The following is a 27,879-nucleotide window of genomic DNA, read 5'->3' on the forward strand; positions in this document are numbered from 1 at the left end:
ATTTAATCTTATGAATTTCAGACTGATTTTATTAAATATATTCTTTACTAAACGTTTTAACATTACTGCTTTATTATTTTTATATAGCATTATTTTTAATTAATATTATTTAATATTATTGCTTTAATATTATTTCAATTATTCAAGAGTATTTAATCTCGCTCCCAAATACCATATGAGAATAAACAAATTCTAACTGAATTGTTAACATAACAAAACATGCCAACAAATTTTAAACCTTCTCAAATTATTCCAACATGGAAATAATAATCGCGTGAAAGAAGTCCCATGAAAAACGCAAACGATCGACAAAGCACCCGGTGTGTTTCGACTGTAACGAATCAAATTCGTTATTAAAAATCCGAAGGTACGAGAGAATTTCGAGACGAAAAATTCGCGTGACGTCCATTGTCGCGTTCTCCTCGGCGAGCTTCGGATATTCAAGGATATTCCGGCCGTTTTACGGGGGTGTACGAAGCGTATCCAATTTGATGGCATTACAATAACGGGGGTAATGTCTGAGAATAATGAAATTTCCCTCAATCACCGCGACCCGCTTGGAATACGTTCCTCCGCCCTCCCTCTCTCGCCCGTAGCTCCTCCCGTTCAACCCCCGTTTTCATCCCCCTTTTTCTCCTGCCGTTGAACTACGAGCCTCCGACACGGCGAGGACACGACGGGAAACGAAAGGAAAGGAAAGGATACAACGGCGAAGAGGAAATGTGCAGACGGTTCGAACGATAGCGACGTTAGCGAATCGATTTCGTTCGCGTGCTATTTCGCTCCTTATCGAGGCAGAAAACGAAGAGCACTCGCACGCCGTTTCATTCTGGGCGTCGAGGCTTCGAGTTCCGGTTCTTGACTCGCGACGCGATTCTTGCGACGTGCTAAGGTCTCGAGGAAATTTCAATCGACGAGTTTTTCCAGCACGAGCAATTTTTCCTCAACTTTCCTGCGAGAATTCCGATCGCGGAATTTTCGTGTAAAAGGCCATGCCGGTTGTAATTTCCGAAAAGAATTCTAAGTTACTACTCGTTACGTTTGCACACGGTTTCGCAATTTTCTTCATTTTTCCCGAATTTATGCGCGAGTTTTATCAACGAGACTGGGTCCCTGCGAAGATTCCGTGAAGTTTGTGATAGAGGCAATTTTGCTAAGTGACACGTGAGTCTAACGATGCTGAATTATTATTATTTTTCGGAAGATTTTGTAAGATGCTTGTAGATATTTCAACGAACTTCCTAGAAGATTCCGTGACGTTTTTACTGAAGACAATTTCCGTAAGTCCGACATCAATGTATAATAACAGTGGTAAATTATTGTTTTCCGAGAAGAGAATCTTGTCGAGGAAGTTGTACGAATATACAGGATATAGTACTGCAGTATACAGTACGAGTAGCACTATCGAGCATGTGATGATTTCTGAATGATTATTGAGCATAATTAATAACAAATGTATTATCTACACATTTTTAAACTCAATTTTCTCGTAAACGAAGCTTCAAACGGAAAAATGTTATTGCTTTTTTCGATTTACTTTTGCAGGAAAGATCACTGTCTATCCGAGGGTACTAACTGAGGGATGGCAACACCCTGTATTAGTATTAACACGAAAGGAATTTTCAAGTAAAGTTTACAAGTTACCCCAAGGTTACCATAGCAAACGTGACAAGGAAGACGAATTACTTCTGTCAACATCAAAACTCGAATAATCAGCAGAACCGAAAGACACTCGTACACGAAAATTCCACACCTACCCCCATAACTGCAAATAGCACAGAGAAAAATTCAAAATACGATACTACCACCAGAAATTTGCTTCATTTCTTGAATCACTATAACTCGAAAGCAAATCCAAACCTACCATCGAGAAATACAATTTTCTTATACTCGATTCACCCCTATACCTCGGAACCTGAATAATCACCAGAATCACGATACTCATGTCGTCATATCACACGATCCCATAATCCGCTTATGACCTCTACCTAGATCCGAACTTATCATTAGAAATACCTTGGAAAAGTAAAATTCGAAGTACAATATTATTGCAAATGTTGTTCACTTGCGAAATTAAAATCTTCGAAAATCGAATTGAAAACTACCCCAAAAGTAAAGACCGAAGGATTTTTCAAAATGCAAGAAATGTGCAGCAACCGATTCAGCATCATCCTCGCAAACGCTGCGAAAGAAGAGAAATGGTTCCTATCGCGAATTTCCTTTTATTTCCCGATCCGCTCGATCTAGCAGCGCCACCCCCTGTTCTAGAACCACCCCGTTCCCATCCGCGCGGTAACATCGACGTAATAATTCTCGAGCGAACTGTACATAATGGAATATTACACGGGCCATTAAAGAAACGTTAATCTTGGCCACAACAAGTTCAGAAGCGCTTACAGGATGCTCAAACGCGGCCGGGATTATACTTTGTACACCGGCTTTGATCCTCCTTCGCCCTGGAGGCTGTTCCATTCTCTCTCCTTCTCTTTCCAATCCTATCTCCGTCTACCCCTCTCTCTCATCTCTCTCCCTCTCTCCCTTGTGCCTTCCGTTCGACCCTCCATCCGCGTAATTTGTTAAAGCGCTAAATTCCGCGATCGTCTCGCCCCGTGTCGGAACAGCCAGGTTCTGCTGGAACGCCGCAACTTACGCCGCCCGTTTACGTTAATTGACTGCTCGTTTTAATTTCCCCGAATGCTCGTCGCGATTCGCGAAGAATGCAATGGAACCCGGTGTTTTATTCGGTTCTTGGGTTTGGCGGATTGTAAATTCGGCGGGGGCGGTTTATGGGTGGTTTATGCGTTTGACGTTGCACGGGGGCGCGGAGTTTTGGATTTAGCGGTATGTCGTGGTCGGGTAGTTGCAGCTGTCGTGTTATTTTTGCGATACCATTGTCGAGGGTCGCTGGAATTATTTTCCACCGCGCAAGGTACTATGTAATTTCGCTGGAATTATTTAACGTTACCCGAGACACTGTATATAACGTAATTAGGATTATTTAATATCAGGTGTGCAAGGTGTTATATAGCGTTATGCCTAGTGCAGAATATAGTGATTTGTGGGTACTAGTTACGCAATATTTCATTTTTGCAAAATTATTATGCTTCGTAAAATTATCACCGAAGTTTTTAATATTATAAATACTATATTATTATATCAAGTGTTTGAGATTTTCATATGGTGAAGAATTATGCAAGAATTCGGCATAATAGCACTGAGAGATGAAGGTAAAATCCGAAGTGTCATATTTTTATGCAGCTGAACACATTAGTCACATGTCTGTATAGTGAAACAGAAAAATATATTAGCTACTAAGTATAATATTTCCAATGTTTGAATAAACGACTCACGGAAATAATCTCTCGACCTATCCAGTTCCGTTTATTAATATTATTTTGATATTTACAACCCTAACAGCGGCCATACTGCACTTTTAATGACAAATAATTTTTAAACAAAATCCGCTCCATCCCAGTTCTCTCGACACCCCACAGCTACCAAAAGCATTTCGCTTCCTTGTAACGATGAAAAAGGGAAAGATGTAGAGAGAAGATGAAGAAGAAAAAGGAAAAGAAACGCACTGTCTCGGTGTTATCCCCTTTTCTGTCGGAATTCCTGTCCAAGCATCTTGCCTGGCAGACGTATACACCTCGGAGCCATTACCAAGGCGCGAGGGAAAGAAAGACGAAGAGAAAGAGGAGACAGAAGGGGTAGCAAGGGGGTAAGAGGGTAGCAAAGGAGGACGACGAGAGGAAAAGAGAATTTAGCGACCCTCTTTCGCTTTTTACCCTGAGCAAGAGTCGAGAGCCCCTTAGCCACCGTTTATTGGACGCATGCAAATATCCATGGCAACGAGGGACCACCATGAGAAGCAACCCCGTCGCGAGCTCTCCCCGTCTCTCTCTCTCTCTCTCTCTCGTTCTTTGCGTATTAGTGGGTGGAGTGCAAATCTTCGAGATATCACGGAGAAAAAGGGAGGACCTTCGGGAAAAATTTTCTTTTGATCCGTGCGTTATTCCTACCACCGCCAGCGATTTCTTAATTGATTCCTTTGTCCCGAGAATTCCGCCTCTCACCCTCGTCTACCACTTCGAGGAATCGAACGATCGCGACTCTGCGTTCAGCAGCGTTTTTTAAGATCGTTTATTCGATGAAATTTTTCCCACTTCCTCGTAACACTGTCCAATTCATTTTTATTCTTTCTCTAATCTCTAACACGCAGAATGATAGAGTAATTTCGACTACGGATTCGTTTTCGAGAAAGTGAATTCTACAAGAATTATCCAATGGATATTGCAGATTAAAATTCGCGTTGAAGAGAGTTTCGAGAATGATACGGATGCAGAGGATTTATTTTCAATTTTGTGGTGGGCCAATGAAGATTTCAAAAAGGAAGATACTATTCTACTATTTTTTTTTCTCAGTTTGAACATGGCAATAAACGAGATCAAAGCAATTTTAAGTTGCCAAAATAATCCAGTTATCCTTACGACATTATAGAAAAAGAAAGGGGAAATTTAAATCTATTCTAAAGATAGTTGAGACTAGAAGAACCTAACAATTTTAAGTTGCCAAAGTAATTTAGCTATCCTTACGACATTATAGAAAAAGAAAGGGGAAATTTAAATCTATTCTAAAGATAGTTGAGACTAGAAGAATCTAACTCCTGGTTGTTTCGGACAAAGAATCCTAAAGAGGAAAGTGTCTTTTTAAATGCAATTACTAAATCTAATTTTTATGAAATTTCCAATACTCAGATGGACAATTTTTAATTTTGATAAGGCAACTACTAGGAACTATTATTCGAAATTTTACCATACAAAGGTTGAATATATTTCATCCCCTTTAATAGACTATATAACACTCAATATATTTTATCCACGAATTAATGAAGTATATTTTAATTCGGCCACTAATATCATAATTCGACTCTAGAAATATCAAAAATTTCCTGCATTATCTAAACGCTAACTCATACTTTCCACATCGAGACAGAAAAGGAAGCAATCTTTTCTCAAAATCATAATTTTCATTTCCAAGATTAGAAATCAGATTAATTCGAGTGATAAATAATCAATCTATCAATTTGACTTCCATGGTTTCATTCTTCTCTATACTTTTAACTATCATCGAAGATCCCGATGTTTTCACAAAATTGCGTTTTACGAGATGACACGGACACGGGCATCAGCTTTCTCTCTTCCTCTTTTTAAATTCATCGCCCTGTTAGTTATCGCGTCATAAGATCATTTCTCTCGCGATCGTAGCTTCAAATGGGTCGACAACGATGGAATTTATGTCATTCTGTTTACTCGAGGATTTCATCGGTACGCATAAACACACCCCCATAGTCACCTCGCAGAAAACTGATTTCCATCCCCTTCCCACCCGCTTCCCGCCCTTCGACTATCTATGCAAATGCGTTTCTGTTTTGTGTGCGTACCGAGAGACCCGTTAACAATACGCTTGCGCCCTTACGACCTCCACCCTACAAAAGTCGAGCTCCATTACGCGTGTTTTGCGACATGCTTTATAAACTGTCGTCCTTGTTACCGTGGAAAGCATCATTGGACCCAAAGCTCCCCCTTTTTGCGCCCGTTTCATTTAATGTTCCGTTAACGTAAGCGCGTAAAGCTCGCGTTTTGCCACTGTAATGGCGGCTTCCGGAGGGCTCTCGGGAATTTTGTTCGAATACTCTTCAGGAGCGTCGTATGCTTTCGAAAGGACAAACATTTATAACAACTCTCGTTTCGATATGTCACCGTATTTTCGTTCTTTCGAAGACCCTAGTTCGATACCTTGCTTAACCTTGCTTAAACATTATTTTCAATCTACGCAGAATCTAGTTAAGTCTGTGCAAAAATTTTCGAGACTCTCTGTACGCAAAATTAATTCGCTATTGTTGCTTCATCGAAGTGGACGGATGGATGTTCCGACATTTAAATTCTTGGAAATTCAGGAGATACCTGTTTAAGAGTGGACTGCTGGAAAGGAGAAATTATAAAGGAGGATGTTTAGAAAAATATACGAATCGACGGTGAATTTTCTGTAAGACAATCGGGAGAATGCGAAGGCTTTGTACTTACACTAGGAATGTTGTCGTTGGTGCAGACACCTTCCTGGAGCAAACGGTCTCTGATCTCCCAAGCGAAGATAGAAGGACACTCGCTTTTGTAAAGGGAGATCTTGCTTACGACTTCCGCCGTGGCTACACGAGGTTTACTGCCACCGATGGCTCTGGGCCTAATAGATCCGGTTTCATAGTACCTGCAATAATAATAATTTGCGGTACAATACGGTACATGTTAGTAACTCTGGTTTGAACTAAACTCGGAAACATAAAATTTTCTAGCATGTACATTTGCAAAAAACGATCTCACGTTACCTACAAGGATTTTAAAGAATGGCATTGAGAATAAAAATTAGAAATGTGGATATGTATCTATTCAAATAATTAAAGAAGCCTTTTTCAAATTTTGGGTACTTTAATTTCGAAATATTCGAGTAAATAATGGAACATTCGAAACAAGTTAATCGCTAAAGAGCTTTAACAAAGAATGTACTTTTCATCTTGCCTTTTTAATAGCTGGTAATTGGTAATATTTCTGACCGTGAGATCTTTCGTGGTACGATATAGTAAAAAAATAAAGAGGCAAAGTGAGCAATATTTCAACCAACCTTCCAAGAATCTTCGAAACGCAGCCATTGCTGACCTGCAAGATCCTGGAAATATCGCAGGGTCTCGCACCAGAATGAGCTAGTTCGACGATCTTTTGCCTCGTCGAGTCTGGAAGCGGTCTACCGCCGACGAACACACCCCCGAGCTGATTCACGCCACTGTGACCTGAAAACACAAGGGAACATCGATTAGAAAAATCATAGGCATACTGTCAAATTGGTCCAATTATCTTGTATAATTTATTTATTATTTCCACACAAAAATACCAGACTTGGAATTTTAATAGTAATACCAATATCACATTGTCCTTCAGTTTAATAAATTAACATATTAATTTTTAAATAAAAGTGCCCAAGTACATACCAGAAATTAACATTCGTTATTAAAGGAACATTAAACCGTCCGATATTAAAAATAAAAATACTCAGTTTTACTAGACATCAGTAAACAACCCGAAAAAATTCAGAAAATTAACTTTCATGGTATACTATATCCCAGATAGCAAATTATAAATGCAGCTATAATCGATCAAAGAATGCCTTTCGCGTTTAACAAAATCACGTGGAAGCTAAGAATCGGAAAATAAACCCAAGATGAGATGTACTTCTTGGTAGGAAGAAAAATCCAGACTACCCTCTCCGCCTCCAAAAACCTTCCAAACATTCTCACATCTCGAAGAATACCTTCCTCGTCATCGATCACGTATTTTTTCGCCCCACCCGAAAATTTCCAGTGAAAAAGAAAAGGAGGAAAAAACAGGAGAAAAGAAAAAGGACGACGTAGGAGAAGTAAAGAGGAGGGGTACGTCTCCTTTCTTCTCGAGGCTGCTCGTTCTCCAAGAGGGTGAACGAGCATGGCTGGGGGGTTGGCTGCAGGCGTTAAAACGTTAGCGAATCCCATCGTAGATAATCTTCGACTCATTGTGTCGGTGACACGGCGAACACACACGAAAGTCACCAGGCCTTCGGTGTCCTCCGTCTCCTCGCGAATCTTTTATATTCTCGCACCCGCCGTGAAGAAGACGAGCCACGGTGTCGAAGGCCTGCCACGCCCTAATTTTTCGGGGGTGAAAACCTCCAGCTAGAGGACTTTAAAAGAAAAATAGAGAAACGATGAGTACGAAGTGGATTCTTTGAAAGAAATACGGAATTTTCGTTGTTGACATAAGTTCAACGAACGCTGTGATCCAAGCACTCGAAGACTACAAGAGTCCAGCAATCATCCCTTTTATTTTATTTTATATTCGGGTAATTTACTCGGAAAAGACTGGAAATGACAGAACAATAATTTCGAGTTGAACCGTTCACTGCACAAATCGATTAACTCCACATTTTGTATAACCTTAAATATAAAAATTTATAACTAGTTAATAATGGTGGTCAAATTTAAATTACCAATGCTACTCTTGTAGATATTTGAAACCTTCTGACATATCAGTGTACAAAAATAATTGCTATGATTGTACCCTACCAGCAACCCCTAATACGAAACTGCATACTAATTTCCAGTTCCAAATCACTTTGACCACACTTGAAACACGTTTAACTAGACTCGAGTGCAATGATTCGACTCTGGATTCTTCCTACACTCTCATTCCTAACGTTGAACCAGCGAAGCAACTGCTCTTCGACTTCCTCGGCTAACTCTAAGGGTGGCGATATTTTTCGTCGAGTTCGTTAGGCGGAAAGAACCTAGAAGAGGAGAGTGGAGTCAGAGGGAAAGTGGATAGGAATAAAGAAGAAGGTCGAAAGGAGAGTTTGGGTCGGCAGATATTTTTTGCGGGGAACGGCACTCGGTAGACATCGGCTGAGAAAAATTTCCAGACGGGGCTAATTCGACGCGTCGTCGTCGTCGACGTCGTCGACGTCGTTGGCTACCCGGCGCGAGTTATAAGGGAGATTTACGAGCGTATGCGATTGACGAAAGGGGGGCTCACGGTCGATTGACTTTCGAAAATGGGCCTCGCGCGCGAATCGCCCAGACGATTCCACGCGCGCGTATATACCTAGCCGATACGAGTGTTCTTTTCATTCGGTGAACCTTTTCTCCCGTCCCTATCTATAACTCACCGATCGGCAACGTGCAAACTGGTAAACGTGTAAACACGTTTACACGTCGTCGTATTTTATAAATTAGGGATAAGCTCCGGCTATGGGAAAAGGATTCGATAGGACCGAACGGAGGTTTGTACAGGGGATTAATTCTGGGCTGTCTTTCATGTACTTTCTATCTTTTTGCGGGGTGTTAAGTGCAGTTTAATGCGCTGCATGTGTGTACATAAGAGACCTAGCTAAACGTGTCGACAACGAAGGATTCGGTTTATGTACTCATCGATTACATTGTCAGTTACGCGACATCCGTGACTGCCTAATTAACCCTTTGCACTCGGAGGCACCCTTCAGTCGCCATTTGATAAAATTTCGAACACCAATATTAATTAATATGCCAAATTTAAGATAATGTAACCGTGTGAGAGGTATCGAAATCAAATAATTCTACGTGTTAATTATTATAGATCTTGTATTTACTGCTCAAAAAAGTATTGTCAGCTCTATAGTAGAAAATCTTTGAACTCCTATACTTTTTAACCAAAAAATCGTCGAGTGCAAAGGGTTAATACTAGGTATATACTTCTGCAGTAAAGGCATGAAATACATTAAAAGTAAAAATCTGTGACAAACTTATTCTCCAATAAAAATCCAGTATAGCGGATTATTTGACTTTGTATTAAATTTTACAACTGCATTGGTATTTTAAAAATGGAATTTACTCTACTTATGAGGGATTAGAAGTGATAGTAGAAAGGGTTTTAATATGAAGACACGTTGCCAATGATTACTATAGATTGATATACGTCGATGATTAATATCGGATAAAAGATAAGTGAACAAAATGAAATTCAAAAAATATAGATAAAATGTAGATACACCTTTAAGTTAGCTTATTAAGGATTAAGTAGAAGGAGTGAATAAAAATATCGTACAAGCCGGGATTTAATAAAATTAGTATACAACGAGAATTTTCTAGTATGAAATAACGTACACTGAGAAGTAAAATTAACGCTCGTTAATTGTTCATAATTGCGATTGTCTAAATAAACTCGAGTCAAACAAACTTGGAACCTCGAATGGAACTCTACGAAACCAAATAAGCCAAGTAATAGTTCAGATAACTTATTTGAAAATGGAATAGGAATACCTGCTAATAGTTGAGACCAAGTCGTACTAAATAGGATCCAGATCAGACATTCTAGAATTATACAGGAACACCTTCTGAAGAAAACACCCCCACCCAACTTGCGGCAAGTACCAACATCCCTTAACCATCGAATATATTTTATTTTTCTGTAAGGAATACGAGGCTTCACGAACCCAAGCAAAGGTTCCTAACTCATTAAAAGAAATCTCCAGCAACACAGGAAACGCCAAAAATATCCTCGGATTCATTCAATGTAACAAACAATTGTATGAATAAATCTAGCACCAACACCTAACGGTTCATATCGATAATGACCATGTTTTGATGCGACGTTAAGCCCTCAAATAATAATAATAAATAAATTGTATTGTGCGTTATAAGGTTCAGAATCTTGATTAACAAATACTCCTTGATCTCGCATTTTATGCATATACTGACAAATAATGTTCATAAGTAAATAAACGATGTAACAAAAGTAACCGAACAAGCCGAAACTAGTAGCTGATTTTTAATAAATTTAACAAAGAGTCTTGAGTTTACGAAACACCATGCATCAGCAAGGTAAATTCAAAAAAGGAAGGAAAGGAACTATTAATACCTCGCTAAAAGGGATAACACCCGATCGACCCGAAACACCCGCGGCGAACAGAGCAAACAGCAAAGAGAAACAGGGGATCCCAGACGACTAATGAAGTCCTAATAAACGACAGGCTTAGAGCAGTCACCCTTCCTCCTGATATTTAATACAAACGTTACAATATCAAAACACGTTTCTCTCGCAGAATGGCCACTCGAGCGCACCCCTTCGTCGCGCGGCTAATACGCGCGGGGTTACGCTCTGTCTGACTTAAGGGTGTACCCTTCTACTGTTACCTCGTTCTCTTGTAGATAAACAGAAGCACGCGTAAAGATACACACCATCAAATTATAATTCTTTCCCTTCTTCCTCCTATCTACTCTGCAACAACTCTTTTCACGCAATTTCCTTCCATTTACTCGCCTGAGAATACAAATTTTCCCATTACTATTTTCTTGAATCTTCTCCCATTTTTGTTCCCCATTTCCCATCTCTTCTCCGATTTTTCCTTCAAATTAGGATTCTTCTTCCTCCTTTTGCTCCTTTTCCTGTACTACTTTCTTTAATCTTCTTCCATTTTCTTGCCTGAGAATACAAATTTTCACATTACCATTTTCTTTAATCTTCTCCCATTTTTGTTCCCCATTTCCAATCTCTTCTCCGATTTTTCCTTCAAATTACGATTCTTCTTTCTCCTTTTGCTCCTTTTCCTGTACTACTTTCTTTAATCTTCTTCCATTTTCTTGCCTGAGAATACAAATTTTCACATTACCATTTTCTTTAATCTTCTCCCATTTTTGTTCCCCATTTCCAATCTCTTCTCCGATTTTTCCTTCAAATTACGATTCTTCTTTCTCCTTTTGCTCCTTTTCCTGTACTACTTTCTTTAATCTTCTTCCATTTTCTTGCCTGAGAATACAAATTTTCACATTACCATTTTCTTTAATCTTCTCCCATTTTTGTTCCTCATTTCCCATCTTTTCTCCGATTTTTCCTTCAAATTACAAGATTCTTCTTTCCCCTTTTACTCCTTTTCCTTTACTACTTTTTTTAATCTTCTTCCATTTTCTCGCCTGAGAATACAAATTTTCCCATTACCATTTTCTTGAATCTTCTCCCATTTTTGTTCCCCATTTCCAATCTCTTCTCCGATTTTTCCTTCAAATTACGATTCTTCTTTCTCCTTTTGCTCCTTTTCCTGTACTACTTTCTTTAATCTTCTTCCATTTTCTCGCCTGAGAATACAAATTTTCCCATTACCATTTTCTTTAATCTTCTCCCATTTTTGTTCCTCATTTCCCATCTTTTCTCCGATTTTTCCTTCAAATTACAAGATTCTTCTTTCCTCTTTTGCTCTTTTTATTCTGTTTCCTCTTCATTGTCTTTTTTAATAATTGCTTCGGATACCGGATTAATTGATTAATTTATAATACGAATAATTATTTTTAATATTCCGATATTTCTTTTTCGATTCTTTCCTATACAGTTTCTTTCGTTGTACCTCTCTCATCTTCGCTTTTCTTGTATTCTACGAACTCCGCTATCCCTCTTTTATTCGTTGTTTCTCTTCCCATCTCTCTCTCTCATTCTCTCTTGTCTCGGTTGGCATTTACAATGGACGAGTAACACGAGCAGAAACTAGCGCTCTAGAAATGTACGCTATTTGCTCGAGTTATTATCGCTCGTTAAGGACTGGCATTCGAAACTCGACAATTCGCTGCCTTCCACACCCCTTCCGCAAGAAGGGGGCAGGCAGAGAGAGAGAGAGAGAGAGAGACCCAGCGACACTTGCCCCCATTGCGTTTTTTGTTTGTCCCTTTGTTACCGCGTGTTGCCCTTTCGCTGTTGATTTATGAATGCTGATGTGTTAATAACTCCGTAGAGCTGAGTACGTGTAACGCATTGAATGAAGATACTTAGCTGCATGTTTATGTACGAGTATTTAATTTTGTGATAACTGCGAATTCTGCGATAAGTCCACTCGATTTCCAGAGGAAATTTTCCAGAAAATCCAAAGAAAACTAAATGGCTGGACGTTCGTGCAAAATTCTGCAAGTTATGAAATTGATTGTTTCAATTAATCTCTGCGCATTTTTATTTTTCACGTTAATTAAAATAATATAAAAATATTTCAATCTCTCGTTTCACTTCTCTTCGATTAAACTCGAAATTTATAAATAAGTATATATAACCGAAGATATCGAAATAAACCATCTATCCTTTCCCATCCCTATAATAATTATTTTTTCGTTCAAAAACGGTATCCGAAAGTACCGGTGAAAAAATAGGAAACGGTGAAATCTTGCTTCCACTTGCCAGCAACTTACACGAGGAACGATTAGCGCCGACGAAACTCCCTTTGGCGGCTTTTCGCCAAGAAAAGATTCATCGTGGCCAAGACTTTCCACCGACAGTATGATAAATTGCCAGTTCTACGCGGTATCTCGTTTAATCGATAATTGATCACCAGTCCTTTTGTTTTTCACGATGCTCCCGGTTAACGAATCGGCCATTATGGCGGCCAGCAGGAAACAGAAAACCGTGGAATCCCTTGGTCGAATTTAATCGACGATGATGATACACCTAACTTTTTGCCCCGTCGTCTCGGCTAATTTCGCGAAACCTCGGCCAAGATAAATGGTCGGATAAACAAAGTAAGGCCGAACGTTCCTCTTCCTGTCGATGGAGCACCGCTAAAAATGACGGTGTGTCTATGTCGCCGGGAAAAAAGGGGGAAGCTCGTTTACAAACGAGAAACAGAGCCTCGCTGACGCGACGGCTCAGACGGCACATTCATCATCCGAGCAACTTCTTATTCCGTCACCTTCCTTCTGCCACGTATACCATCCTCTTTTTCCTCTTTAGTTTTATCCAGCTTCGTCCAGGTGGTCCACCGGTTCACGGTTTAATGTAATCAATTACACGGGACGATGGCGAAACCGGCGGAGGCATTGAAATTTTGCTCGGCCCTTTCGACGTACTCTGCTGCGTCAAGTGTTAGGTGGATCATCGCAATCGACTTTGCGATTGTTACACAATCACCGTTGTTTCGGAGTAGACTCTTCTTTCTTTGAATCTCGCACTCGTTTTTCAAGAAAATAAATCAGCGATTAAAAATTCTTTCCGATTCGCTGTGAGTAAATTCAAGCCTACGTATTTTATGGAGATAATCCTTTAGATTATTAATACGATTATTAAACTGCCATTTTTCTATTCCACGAATACGTTGTTAATTTCCCGCGTGTATACCTTGCATGCAAGCTTAGGGTCATCGAGTTGCACAGTTGCTAAATTTTGTTAAATATCTCACGTGTCATATAACTTGGGAAATGATTAGACGAAACGATATATCTCAGGATTCGTGTATTATAAATGAAAAAATGGAGTATGGAAAATTAAATGGAATTTTAACACTGCAATTCCGTCATCTGCACTATGGTGAAACCACTTATTAGTAACTCAATTCGTCGTGGTGACTATAGTATACTATAGTATATCAGAAGCTCTACACGATCGAGGAAGATCGAGGAAGCTTGGATATTGTGTCCATTACTCCGGCTCATTTTGCGTCATTGTACCCAAGTTCTCTCTTTCTGGCTGAAAAGGGAGACAGAGAGGATTCGCAACAAGCGTGGAAGCAACTTGTAAAGTCGGCACAATGCATTCCGTAGCAGGATGACAAACGGTTAGCGGACGATTAAGGCCGGTTCATCTCTTGTTGGTGTCTCAATCGGCTCCGAGCACAAGTGTTTCCGGGGAATGAATGAACAAGACACCCCCTGGAACCATTTCAAGCCGCTCAACTTCCAAGAGGGAGGAGTCAAGGGATGCCCACTTGGCCTGGAGTACCTTCGCGGTGCCGAACGTTTCTGCACTCGGCGAGGATAATCGCTCGAGAGGATGAAAGAGGACACGACCGACCGACCAACCGACCGATCTACGCGCCTGGTTTACTTTCGCCGCCATTTTAACGTCCACATCAAATATTGACTCGGGGATCGCATAGCGTGAGGAGTAAGATCATGCGAGAAAATGAAACGCGAGTTAAAGGAAAGATAATCGAATGGCAAAGAAGTAGAACAAAGAAGTCAAAATAGGGTAAACAAATGCAAAGCGTGATACTTTAATTGAATAATTAAGAAATGTACTATAGAACTCGATCAAAAGGTACAAGTAAAATGCAAAACAAATAGTATTTTAATAATAATTTTTTGAAAAGGCCTGTTTTGGGATTTGAGAATCTACTCGTTAGTTGAAATAAATAATTTTGCGATAGGGTACGTGTTCCATATTGAAGCAATTGATCGTATTTGAATTAAATTGAAGTGACTTCGAAGAGAATATGAAAAGAATGACACTTTTAAGGTACATGCATTATATGTAAGAAACAAATAAAACATTTTCCCACCCTATATCGTTTTGCTTACCATTCCCTATTACATAACGTTGCTATACTACTCCCTTAGAAGAAGGAACAAAATCGCAGAAATTCCAGACAATTGAACAAATAAATCAACCTAGCACTCTCCTGTTCCAAGGATACTGACAGGGAAATAACGAAACACGCAACTTTCATACCCTTAACAGGGCAATCTATAATATCCCCTGTTACAGCCATCCCCTTCAGACCTACGACAAGCCAATACCAGAAGAGCACCGATTCCAATCTATCAAGCTACGACATGGAACATACAAAATTCCGTATGTCGTCGACAAACGTCTATTCCATCGACGAGATCATCCTCCTAGAAACAGCGTTCTCCTCTCCCGTTCGTGATCCCATATATCTTACCCAGCTATATTGAGATACCTAACAAGAGTGCAGCTACTGACGAGGGTCCTACGTGTAGAACTGACCGCCAGGTAAGAAGATTCGGAAAACGACAGGAGAAACGTTGGAAAAGCTTTGATAGAGGCAAGGAGAGGAAGGGAGACATGTCTGGACAGAGAAATAACGATAGCCACGATCGTCATAATAGCCTCATTGTTGCGGACATGTTTTGAAAATGAGGATTCTTCCCGTGTCTGCCTCTCTCTCTCTCCTAACCGACCTTCCTCCACCCGGTCTACCCTGAACATCCACTGTCCTTGCGAATGGAGCACAATGAGGACTCGAGTATTTGTTGTGTCGCTATTTGTAGCCAATCCGCCGCATGCTTTGACCCACGTAGCAATAGCTCTTCGGTACACGAGATCGTGTTCCCCTCTGTTCCTTTTCCCTCCTTTTCTATCCCATTCTCTCCCTTTTTTCTTCCTCCTTTTTTCTTGCCAGAGAGGTAGGAGGGTTCGATCTCCACGAGTCGACCTTTCGCCGAAAAATTTCCTCCCGACAGTTATTAGCGTTATTAATGGCCGTGCATTGACAACTCGATTCATCGCCGATCGCCTATTTGTAGCGAGGGGAGCCAATCGGCAGATGTACACCTTCTGCTCAAGGGTCAAGAGAGCACGGGGATGATTCTAAAAGGCGTCAACCGTGAACACGAGTGTACACATGGTTCTCGCGTACCACGATAGCTGGTGGTTTGTCGCTGCTCCTGTTTGCGAGTGAAACGTGCCCCGCAAGGTGGTTACTCGATGACACTCGAGATTCTTGTCGCGATGGGGATGTTTCTCTTTCTTTCTCTCTTTTTTTTTCCTCTTGCCTGCTACATCCGCATCGAGGGTTAATGGGCCTTATTAGCAGAGTTGAGGGTTCTACTCGAGGAGGCTGCTTGTTGCGTAATTTAATACGATTTATTTATTTATCCTTTCTTTTTAACGTTTTGGGTTACGTTCTTCTAACGTTCTTTTTAACGTTAACGTGTTGTGTCAGATTCGCTGCATGGCTTGCTGTTGTGATGGATTTAACTGTTGCATTAATACTCGTTGCTGGAGTATTTGTTTATGTCGATGCATAATGCGACTCGTAATTCGTCCATACCTTCTGCCATATCATGAAGGAATATATTTTATATTTTTATGAGACTGAACTTTTCTGATTCTGAATTATCCTTTACACGTTAGGGATACATATACGTAATGTAACAATTTGCCCAGATTTTTCTTGCACTTCCATGTAGAAGAGCAAATCCTATCCCATATCCTAACTTTGCGAGAGATATATACTATCGATGAAATAATATCTCACAAGAACCTAAATTTTACGACAATTTTGATAAAGTAAAAGAGGCAAAGGATTCAACTAGATTACTCGCTCATCGACAAAATAAATTCAATGATCTGCCTCATATGCAAAATTCGAAGCTCTATCGAGCAAAATTTAGTACCTAATTATACCAACTGTTACAAGAAAATTTCTACCCATATTAGGACTCTAATCTTCCAAGAAGATGTTGGATTTTATTGCAAGTACGAAACTCACACGTTTCAATAATAATGGTGATACACTGATAATAATAATGGCAATGACACTTCTCCTAGTTGCATACTATACTTCTCCATAAACTGCATAAACACGTGTCGATCCAACACCTCGATCTCGTCAGCGATTTCACCACGACCACGTATCATACCTGTGATCCACGTGCTCGCAAAGAATGCAAATAAGAAACCGAATCAGCTGTCGGTTTCGGAAGCGATTTTTCGCTTAATCGCGTCCTCCTCGCCGTATGCTCTTCCGGCTCGAATTATCCAATTACCTGCGGGGCGAACCTGTACCTTCGAACTTGCCGGCTCGAATAGATCCGGATCGGCGAGAGCCAGAGCAGCAGCAGCAGCAACAGCAACGGTAGCACGAGGCGGTCGTGGCCCAAAGCGGAGCGGACAAAGAGCTCGTAAACGCGTTATTCCACGCCAACGGATCTGTCAGAGCCGCTTCTCCGGGTGCACCGCGTGGAAAAGGTCCGTCCACGGGCTTCCTAGCCTATCCGCACATATTTCTCTGGCCTGGTCACCACCGCCATTCCGTTTACCTTCGTTATCTTCGCATCGACCAGCAGGGATCCGACGAACGTTGATAACTTTTCGAGAACAACTCACGGCAGAGGTTGTGCTCCAGAGTGTTCTTGGTTTGAATTTAATGGCTCATGCGAAGATCGGGCAAATGGATTTGCGAAGATCGGAAAGGGACGGAGATGCTGAGTCCGATTTGGTAAAGGAGACTTGGCGGTGATCGAAGGGTTGCTTTCGTGACGAGGGTGCCTCTTTGCACCGTGGTTTGACTGTTCTATAGTTTATGCTGAGTAAATGTGATTGACCAATTTTTGATCTTCGAAGAAGGTAACAAATTTCCATTAATAAAATATTCCTAAGTGACATTGCTCTTGTAGAATTTATGTTCAATTCTCAGTTAATACACATTGTATAAACGGTCTTGAATTTTTATCACTTTTGTTTCCTTCGCCAAATGCATTTCATGTTTGTAAATTTTAATAAGGCTGATGATTTTCGAAATATGTAAAAGACACGTTGAGATAATTTTCGTTGGATTATAGACTGCATTGATTGAGATTGGATATCGAGTTTGAATTTAGACGTAAAGAGAAAAAGCAATTATCGGAGGACCTTATGATTTTCTAAAATAATCTGGAATGTAAATAATTAAAGAGACATCTTGAAAAATCTTGAGCGTTTGAAGCAGTGGAGGAGAAAACAGGAAGTAGATGTTGCAACATATTATCTATCAGCTTGAACTAATACCACACTATGATAGTACACGCCCTATTAATAGACTTCCGGTCGATACAGTGTAAAGAGAGCTTAAAGTGATATTTTTATTATATTACTTAAAGTTTTTATTATCGAGGAGTATAGGTAAATTATGTAGAAGTAGGTAATGCTGAATATTACGATTATTATTTAAATAAATCCCAGAATTGATTAATCATTATATGAAATTAAAAAACAGCTAAAAAGTTTCTAAAGCAAAGTGTGAAAGAATACTTATCTTTCTATTTTTAATTCTATAGTTCAGCTGTACTAGCGTATAAAGATACGAATAAAGAGAATAAAGATCGTCATGATCGAAGAAGGAATTCATCATTGAATCACGCCTCGAAATCTTTGCAGGTGACCTGTGTGAAAAATGACTCAGGCAAGATAAAGTATTTTCTTCTTTCTTCTTTCGAATCGATTCCAAGAATCGGGAATATTTGAGGAAGAAGTAGAAAATAAATTCGCAAAGCTTGGAACAGAGTTTTCATTGTAATTTTTCCAAGTGTAATCAGTATTCTACGAGTAAGATTCTGAGCTAATTGCAAGAGCAATTAAGATTGCCAGTATCGTTAATCCTTTTTTCTCCTCGTTTCAGTAGCACTTTACTAAAAGTTTGCTTTCTCCTATTACTTACTTAATTAAAAGACACGTTAAAATTATTAAAGGAAATTCTTAAAGCTTTCTTCTAGATATCACAGCTAGTAAAATTCGAAACATTCAAACGAATACGAAAGGAAGACGATTTATAAAGAATTCAATCAAAGTAGAAGAAAAATTGTTCGAATTAATTCTAATTTCGAACCTTTATTAAATCTGCTCCTTTAAAACTGGAATTTATAGATTACTAAGAATAAATTTGGTGATGTTACGTGGGAATCAAGGTATCTTGAAAATATAAAATTGTCGTGTTGTTAGTCATGCTATTTCTTCAGTTATACTAAATTCACGTATTTATATGTATAGGTAATTCATAACGACGATGAAACCTACCATAATAAATCTAGAAAAGAAACTAACATTGCTACTACATTACAGCTTTCTCCATTTAGTAAACAAAATTTAAATAATAATTTGCACAAAATTAGAAACGTACTCTAGAGCAATGAAACACGTTGAAACCAAAATCCTTGCGTTATCCGCAATACCCGATTCACGATCCAAAGCCGACCTAAACCAACTCCTATCCAAGACCATCGTTTCTACAAATTCAAAGCTTCCTCCGTGAACACCAGCTCTAACCCCCTTTCGCAAACATGGAAATAAAGCGAAAAAATAGGAAAGGAACACGGAAATCCCCTTTACAATACGAAACGACATGTGTTCCAAGTCGTAATCCGCGTGGCGTGCTCGCTGTCGCGAATTCGCATAGAGACGGGAATAGAGAAAACAGAAAATCCTAATTCGTGCTCGAGGGACAGCCAAGGATGACGCGTAGATCAGTGGGGAGGTGGTTATTATAGGTTTCGTCGGTTATTGCGAAAAACGCGACGAGGGCCCAGCAAGGAAACGCAGGAAGAGAGAGAGACGAGGGTCGATCTGCACCACCAGGAAATAAAGGCGGCGGGAAAGGGGCCCTTTAACAGAGCCGTACATGAGCACAATCGGGCACAAGGTGCACAATGACATCGACTGGCTCTGGTATTGTGGTCGACGCGGTCCCGCTTGTTCCCATGGGACTCGTGTCCACCGAGGGTTTTGACATAATTAGTCCACGTATCGGAATGATCAGCTGTGGGAATAGCGAGCAGAGCTGTCGATCTACATCTACTTTTCGAAATGAAACGTGAGCGTCATTGGTTCTGGAGGAACACTGGCTTTATTCCCGATGTCAACACGCGTGGTTCCAACATGAGGTTCCAACAAAATTTCGAGAGAACTGGGGATATTACACTGTGGTGATCTTCAGGGAATATTGCAGAGACTATAGTACAATTGTATAGCGATGATTGTACGAAATGTAGTTGGAATACTAGATTTTATGTCATCGAATCCTATAAAAGTGTAGAATTATATTGGAAGAATTTACAATACTCTTACGAAATTGTAATAAAATTGATACAGACTATTTACCATTTGGGGAGAGTTGGGAATAGTGTAATCAAATGGAGTTATAACAAATTAGACTATCAAGTTTACTATTGCAAATAAATTCCGCGAAAAAATCTTAAATTCAGAAAGATACAACTACAACTAACCAAAATTTCGAGAGAACAGGGGATATTATACTGTGGTGATCTTTAGGGAATATTACAGAGACTATAGTGCAATAGTACAGCGATGATTGTACGAAATGTAGTTGGAATACTAGATTTTATGTCATCGAATCCAATAAAAGTGTAGAATTATATTGGAAGAATTTACAATACTGTAATAAAATTCTAATAAAATTGGTACAGACTATTTACCATTTGGGGAGAGTGGGGAATAGTATAATCAAATGGAGTTATAACAAATTAAACTATCAAGTTTACTATTGCAAATAAATTCTGGGAAAAAATCTTAAATTATTCAGAATGATACAACTACAACTAACCAAAATTTCGAGAGAACACGGGATATTATATTGTGGTGATCTTCAGGGAATATTGCAGAGACTATAGTACAATAGTATAGCGATGATTGTACGAAATGTAGTTGGAATACTAGATTTTATGTCATCGAATCCAATAAAAGTGTAGAATTATATTGGAAGAATTTACAATACTCTAACGAAATTGTAATAAAATTGATACAGACTATTTACCATTTGGGGAGAGTTGGGAATAGTGTAATCAAATGGAGTTATAACAAATTAGACTATCAAGTTTACTATTGCAAATAAATTCCGCGAAAAAATCTTAAATTCAGAAAGATACAACTACAACTGACCTTAACTCATCTATACTACCATCTCACGAAATTTAGAGAAATTTCTGTTACTTTTCGCAAACCGTTGCAACGCGTTACAATTATTTCTAGCGAATGTCACTATTATTTTAAACATCGACGTAAAATATCATATGAAATAAATTATCCAACCCTACAAGGAATTATAACAAACAAGACCCTTTCACGATCTTCTGAATCCTATCACGAATATTTTCCAGCGATTCCACGTATAATCATTCCACAAATAATCACCGAGACTCTCGTCACCCTTTGATCAGCAATCCCTGTAAAGGTGTGAGCGTGGCGAAAAGAGGAAGCCACGAGGCAGCAGGGAGTCCAGGCTATTTGGCCTCGTTATGAAAATACGAATATGGGTCAGGCAGAGCGTGTTCGACGAGATTAGTCGAGTCGTCAGGACCTGAAGAGGCGGCTCTGCGAGCAGGTGTGCGGGTGGAATCGTTATTATTGTGCGCGGAGAACGGACCAGAACTTTCAGAACGCCAAGTGGAGGACCACTCGAGGGTCCTTTTCAGAAAAAATGTTTTCACCGCCTCGTCCGTGTACATGCTTGTCGCGTGTGTGCGTGCAGGTTTAAGCGCGCGAAACGAAAGGGAAGGAAACGGAAAACGGGCAGAGAGGGAAAAAATGGGAAGAGGGAAGAGCGAAGACGAAAAGAGGGTGGAGAACCGGGAAGAGAAGGTACAAGAGGGAGAAGAGGCGAACAGTGGTGCACAAATGAAGCTTTCAAAAAATCAAATGAAAAATCCGAACGCGACGTCATTATCGTGCAGTTAACTCACACTCGCTAACGATCCTGCACGCATTTCCGCCCTCTTCCTCACGCAGCTCCGCCATTTCTCCATCGAGGAAAGAAGAGAAAAAAAAAAAAACAAACAAGCGACGAAGAACAGAAAAATTGCACTTCACCAGAGCTTTTCTTTCCTCTCTCTCTCTCTTCTTCCAGCTTTTCGTTGCTCTATTTTGTACAGTATGCGCGGAGAATCGAGGCGTACACTTTAAACGCGAACGAGCGAACGAATAGTAAACGTTCGTTCAAAGGGACCTGAGAATGTTCCACGATGGCTGGGTAAGTGTTTTGCTGATGATTGTTTAACAACGATTTTCTACCATGCAACGTTGTTCCCGGGGATATATAGTAAGTGCCGTATCGAGGAATTGTTCTCCAACAGATTCGTACTTTAGAACGTCGGGGTCGGTGTAGTGATCTTGTTAGGGGAAGAAAAATTGGCGTACAGCGTATGGCAGTTATGTCAGCCGGGAGTAAAGAGTCTTAAACGAAGTGTTCCGCTCTTGGTCCGTTCAAGATGATCCGCTGAGTTGTGAAATAGAGAGACGAGAGATACAGGAAAATAGAGAATTCGTCGTCGGAAATGTTTGCCGAGAGGAATATTCCCAGATTAAAGTTTTTCCGTGTATTATACTAAAAATATACACGAACAGTTTCAGCTATAGTTTACGCGATACGGGTCTGCGAATTTATTTCGCTGGATATGAAAAATGATTTTTAATCGTGATGATAATTCGATAGAAGATTCAGTCTTCAGATTACAAATGCTACATAGTCCGTTTAAATATAGGCTTGCGGAAGTTGAAGATGATACTTGTTCGTGGAGGAACGAATGTAATATATTTATTTTTCTAGATATTCTTCAAAATATCGAGTATGTTAGAATGAGAATTAAAAAGTACTACTGTTACGTATGAAGAGCTTTTCGCAGCAAGAACCTATCTGCTAAAATCGTGTTTCGAGGTGTGTTCCTTGGTAAGGCCAATACTGGAATAAGGTAGCATAATCTGGGCACCTTGCTTTAATTATTAACCCGTCTTCTCAGTCTTGTTCCAATTAATCAAAAAATGAAATTCCATGGAATTGATTGATGAAGTCGAAATAGATGCGAATCTAAAATTCCATATGCCACGATACATTGTCAACAGCGTAGAGCCGGAGCATGCTAAAGGCACTCGTTTTCCTTCATCCAAAACCTACACGGATCTCCGTTGTAAGAGCAAATCCGTGATCCACGGGGCAAGTACAATGAGAATCCGATGTAATCTCCGGAAATGTTTAGGGGAAAATTAGGCCGACAGTTGTCGACGTACCCATGGGCACCATTGCCCCCTCTGGAACGGTTTGTCAAAATATTTATTCAGTACTGTATTCGTCGTTTTTTCTCTCCTCTCCCTTTCTAGATTCTATTAGTTTCCATCGAAGAGTCCTGTCGTTTCTTTTACCACCGTTTGCCTCGCGTGGCACAGATCCTCTGAAATCCTGTTTATTCTCGTCTTCATCGAGTATAATACGTTTTCCTACACCTTTTTCCATTGTCATTTCATCTCCCAGTTTCGTTATCAAATTCGGGTACTGTTCGAGAGACTATCATCATCGATTTATACTTGTTCGCAATGATTCCTCTTGTTTCATTCGACCTCCTCTTCTCTGTCAGTTGCAACCAAGTGTCATGATTTTTCTTCGAAAATTTACAGAAGAATCCGTAAAACGAATTACAAAGTCGAAGAACAGTCTGATACCATGCTAATATCATGTTAATATAGTAGCCTACCTGAAAGGAACAAAACAATGCAAATTTAGAAAGCATGAAATATCGATGTGACTATTAATATAGATACAAGATTTTTGGAATTCGATTTTGTCCTGTCATATCTACTCCCTCGTTTTAAATTCGTCGAGAATGGGGCTACAATAAATGTGACAATTGACATTACAAATTATTAACTCGAATATTTCTAAGAAAAAGATATACTAAAGGAATAAATACTCGAAACTAAAGGAATAAAAGCTTGACAGATATTTTGGGAACTCGATTCGTCGATTAAGTTTTAAGAACTGTGAGCAGAATAATTACGACGATTAATTATCACTATGAATCATTAACTCGTGTGTTTTTAAGTAACGAAGAATAGTAACGGAAACGATTTCAGCTCGGGAGATACTTGGAAAACTCGTCTCGCCGATTAAAGCTCCAGCTGTCACGAGCTAGCGTCCGCAGACGGACAAAAGCGACGGCGACGCCACGCGTCGTCGTCGCGGTATCTTTCCACCCTGTCGCTATTTTCTCCGAGCCACCCTCTTCGTGACTATTACGTAAGGGCGTCGCGTACGTCACGCTTTTTATTCCAGCTATGGTAGCAATAGCACGTGAAACGACGGCCTTCCTATCGAGACAATGACAGAATTTTGCAACAGAAAACGCGAGTTAAGAAGATTTGTCGGAACGAAGATCCATATAAAGGAATAATAACAATATATATCACTCAACACGAGATTAATTAAATCATCGTACATCTTACAATTTAAGTTCCGAAGGCGCGTGCCATAATCAACAACAACGTCGGTCACACGTCGAGCGTGAAGATTTCGTCCGAACGTGAAGAAGAAGAAGAAGGAGAATAACACCTAACTGAGACAGAAGGACAGGACGAAAATTAAATACGAGCCTGACCAGTGATATCTATGTTGAGCCCTATTTCCGAACTTGCGATACTCGTGTTTTGGCTCGACCTCCTTACCAAAATTCTCACACAATATTGTAGACAAAGGAGTTAATTCTAGCAGGGGACAAAGAGCGTGATGTATAACGAGAAGCAAAATGTAAAATTAAAACGTACGAAAGAAAGACAGAAAGCAACGTAATGTGAAACTATAAATGCAATTAAACCAACGTACGATGTATTTAAAATTATTTAAAGTTACTAAATAGCTAAAAAGAAATAAAATTTCCTATGCAGTTATTGAACAATAGTATGCAACTAAATTGTAAAATTAGAAATTGAAATTGACATTTTTCGATCAATAAATTTTATGCATTTTCATTATTAATTTCGCGACACTTTAATTAATTAATTAATTACTTTTTATATGTATAATGCTTGTCTCTAATAAGCGAATCATTTCGAGCTATTTGTTGGTTTGTCTTCGGTGAGGGCACATTTAATTTTTTCTTCGGGTGGGTGGTGAGTAGGTCGGGGGTGGGTGGAGGTATGTGTCGGAGGTAACTTGAAGGTCGATTGAAGGTCGATTGAATGCTTGATTGGAGGTTTGTTGGAGGTGGTGCAGAAGTAAGGGTAAATGCTGGTGATTGGTTAGATCTATCGGCTAGCTGATAGCCATTGTCGAGTCCACCACCCACTCTCCTCGTATAATTTAACATAATTGCACGTTCTTTTTCCAGATATTATTTCCTCCTTTCTATCTATATTTACTCCAGAATTCGAATATTTCATCGTTGCTTTCTTTATGTCCCATCGTTTTGTTATTTCATTTCATTTTTTAGCTATTCTGTGTCAACGTTGGGTTCTTTGTTCCATTTCATTGACTTTAATGAACACCGCGTTGAAATTGAAGTCTCGCTGTTGAAAAACTGAAACCGAAACATCGATCCCAGGAAACAGATCTTCGAAATTTGTTTAGGAACACGTATCTCGTTTCTTCGACAGAAGTACAGGTTGGATTAATTTTATTTATTATCGCATCAATTGCAGCGATAATTTCCTACGAGCTTAGCGCGGACGCGACACAATAAATCCGGTGAAAGGGCAGCGTTAAAAGGAACACCCAATCGCGCTACGTCTTCCGGTCCCCTCAGTCCACTTTTCTGCGTTAAATCAGTGAAACGATCGCGACGGCCGTGAAGAATCCATGAAATTCTCATCGCAATAGCTTCACGTCCTGACAATGGCGAGGGTCGTCGGGCCACTCGTTCTTTTCTTTCGCCGCGTTAATGAGCTTCCACACTAATGCACTCTCTTCCACCCCCGACTCGATCCTACTGCATTTTTACTTTCGATAGCGCAAAAATAAAAACATTTTCGTCCAACGCATATTCCGAGTCGGGAATTTTTAATTACAGACGCGTGTGGGCTTCGGGCTGTTTGATAATAGGAAAGGGTTGCCAAAATTCCTGCCACTTGAGGTTATTTAAATTGTTAGTACCATTTGCTTTCTATCTAACTTATACGCTACTTGGTACTGATGATTGAAACTTCATCTTCGAGGCATCTACCACCCAAGCTACGTCCAAGAATAAATTAATTTGGAATATAGAATAAAAGGTACGTTTCAATCGTAGTAAGCGATTTTAAGAATACTGTACATTGTGATTTCTAATATTAAGGAATTCTTCACCTTCAATAATTCTCCGCGGAACACTTTGCACTGTTTTACTTTTAAAAGGAAGCCGAAAAATCGTATTTAAGCGTAGCGCGATTGACAATTTTCGAATAGGGGGTGAAAGATGTAACGTATCAAGAGATAACAAACTCTCTCGATCCACGTCGAAGAATTCGTCGAAAACGTAGTTGCAGAATCTTACTCTTGGAACGACTAGTCGCGATCTTACTAAATCGGCGAAGAATTTTCTGAAAACCAAATTCCACCAAGAATATACCTTTCGTGTATCTCAGGAACGTCTCTGCGTTCCCATTCCACAGGCGATATCACGATAATTTCGTACAACAGCATTCGCCACGCATGAGTCCCACGAAAAGCTGCAGCTACCAGTCCTTGTAATCGTTCGCCTGCTTTTATATTCCAAAGTATCGAAGAATGCCTGTGCGTCGCGTGCTCGTTTCCGCTATTGCGGCTCCGTTGAACAGTCGCTGGATACGGCGTTATTCCATCCGTACGAGGATCCCCGTTTTGCTCTTCCCGCCGCAAGACCTGGGCCAGCACGAGAAAGCAGAGCCGTAGATTTTACGGCTATCTATCTATCGAGCCATTTCGTACGTGTGCTGGGTACAACGGTGAATTTTCTCGAGCTGTACAGTCCACCTCTCTCTTTCTCTCTGTATTGGACTAGGAATTCCTCCGGGTCACCCCATCCGACGGCCTCCCATCTTTTTCAGCCTGGACCAAGCCAGCCGCCGAAATGTGCCAGCCACCCGTTTCTGTTTGAAGAGGGAATTTTACAGTCGAATACACTTGATGCAAGACGTACAGTTCCACGTCCGACTATCTTCAGCGACCGGCAGGCATCTTCCGCCCCCGATGCTGGCTCGGACGGACGGCCTCTGGACGACTGGTCATCGTTGGCTGGATTTGTTTTTTCCAGATTTCGTAGGAAAGATGATTAGTTGGCCTCGACGTTCTTGGATAGACGAATGAAATTGCTAGCTTTGGCGGGTTCTAATTCCGAAGATCGATATTCCTGAGTCGAGCACGAAGTCTCGTGGAACTTAAGAGATGCTGTTTGAGATGTTCGCATCGGTTAATCGATAGTGAGTTATTGCTGTCTCCAGACTTGGAAATTTATCGTTTGAAAATTTGCTAAACAATTTGAAGACTATAGATGAGATAATTAATCCCTTGTCCTACGATTTAAGTTTCGGTGGCGCGTGCCATAATCAACAGCAATGTCGGTTACACGTCGAGTCATTTATAAAATAACACCTAACCGAGGCAGAAAAACATTGGCAGAAATCAAGCACTAGCCTGGCTAATGGAAATAATGGTTAAACGTTACAGAGGCACGTCCTTGACGAAATGAACGCGCAGTATCTTCTCTGTGTTCACCAAAACCCTTCAAAATAATTCCCTAATATTGTTCACGGACTCTCTAGGACCCACCCAAAGTTTCTTATAGAATAGTCAAGAAATTGTAAGATTGTAAAATAAATATTACTAACCTAACACTCGTTCGAAAACTTGAAGATCCGATGGCGCGTGGCACGGTTAACAACAAAATCAGGCATACGTCGAGCCATTTCGCACTAACGTGGCGAAGAATAACACGCAACTGACAATGGGACAGGAAACATTTGCGAAAATTAAAACCACGAGCCTGCCCGAGACCGTCGATGTTTACCTTCAGCTCTATCTGCAAACCACGCCTCTCACTACGTCATGTTTGGCTCGATTACCTTA

The 27,879-nt window shown here is 40.1% G+C and overlaps 1 protein-coding gene across 1 annotated transcript in view; it reads right to left on the reverse strand.

Moving 5' to 3' along the window:
• Positions 1 to 27,879, reverse strand: part of LOC108553090 (paired box protein Pax-6) — a 66,107-nt gene that overhangs the window by 29,960 nt on the left and 8,268 nt on the right. The window contains exons 2-3 of the mRNA XM_017907860.1: positions 6,679 to 6,844; positions 6,087 to 6,267 (exon numbers count right to left, since the gene is read on the reverse strand). Coding sequence (XP_017763349.1) covers positions 6,087 to 6,267; positions 6,679 to 6,844 — 347 coding nt within the window. The remainder of the gene's footprint in view (positions 1 to 6,086; positions 6,268 to 6,678; positions 6,845 to 27,879) is intronic.

Source organism: Eufriesea mexicana, unplaced genomic scaffold (assembly GCF_001483705.2).
Source record: "Eufriesea mexicana isolate 0111107269 unplaced genomic scaffold, ASM148370v2 scaffold9296, whole genome shotgun sequence".
NCBI classification, from domain to species: Eukaryota; Metazoa; Arthropoda; class Insecta; order Hymenoptera; family Apidae; genus Eufriesea; species Eufriesea mexicana.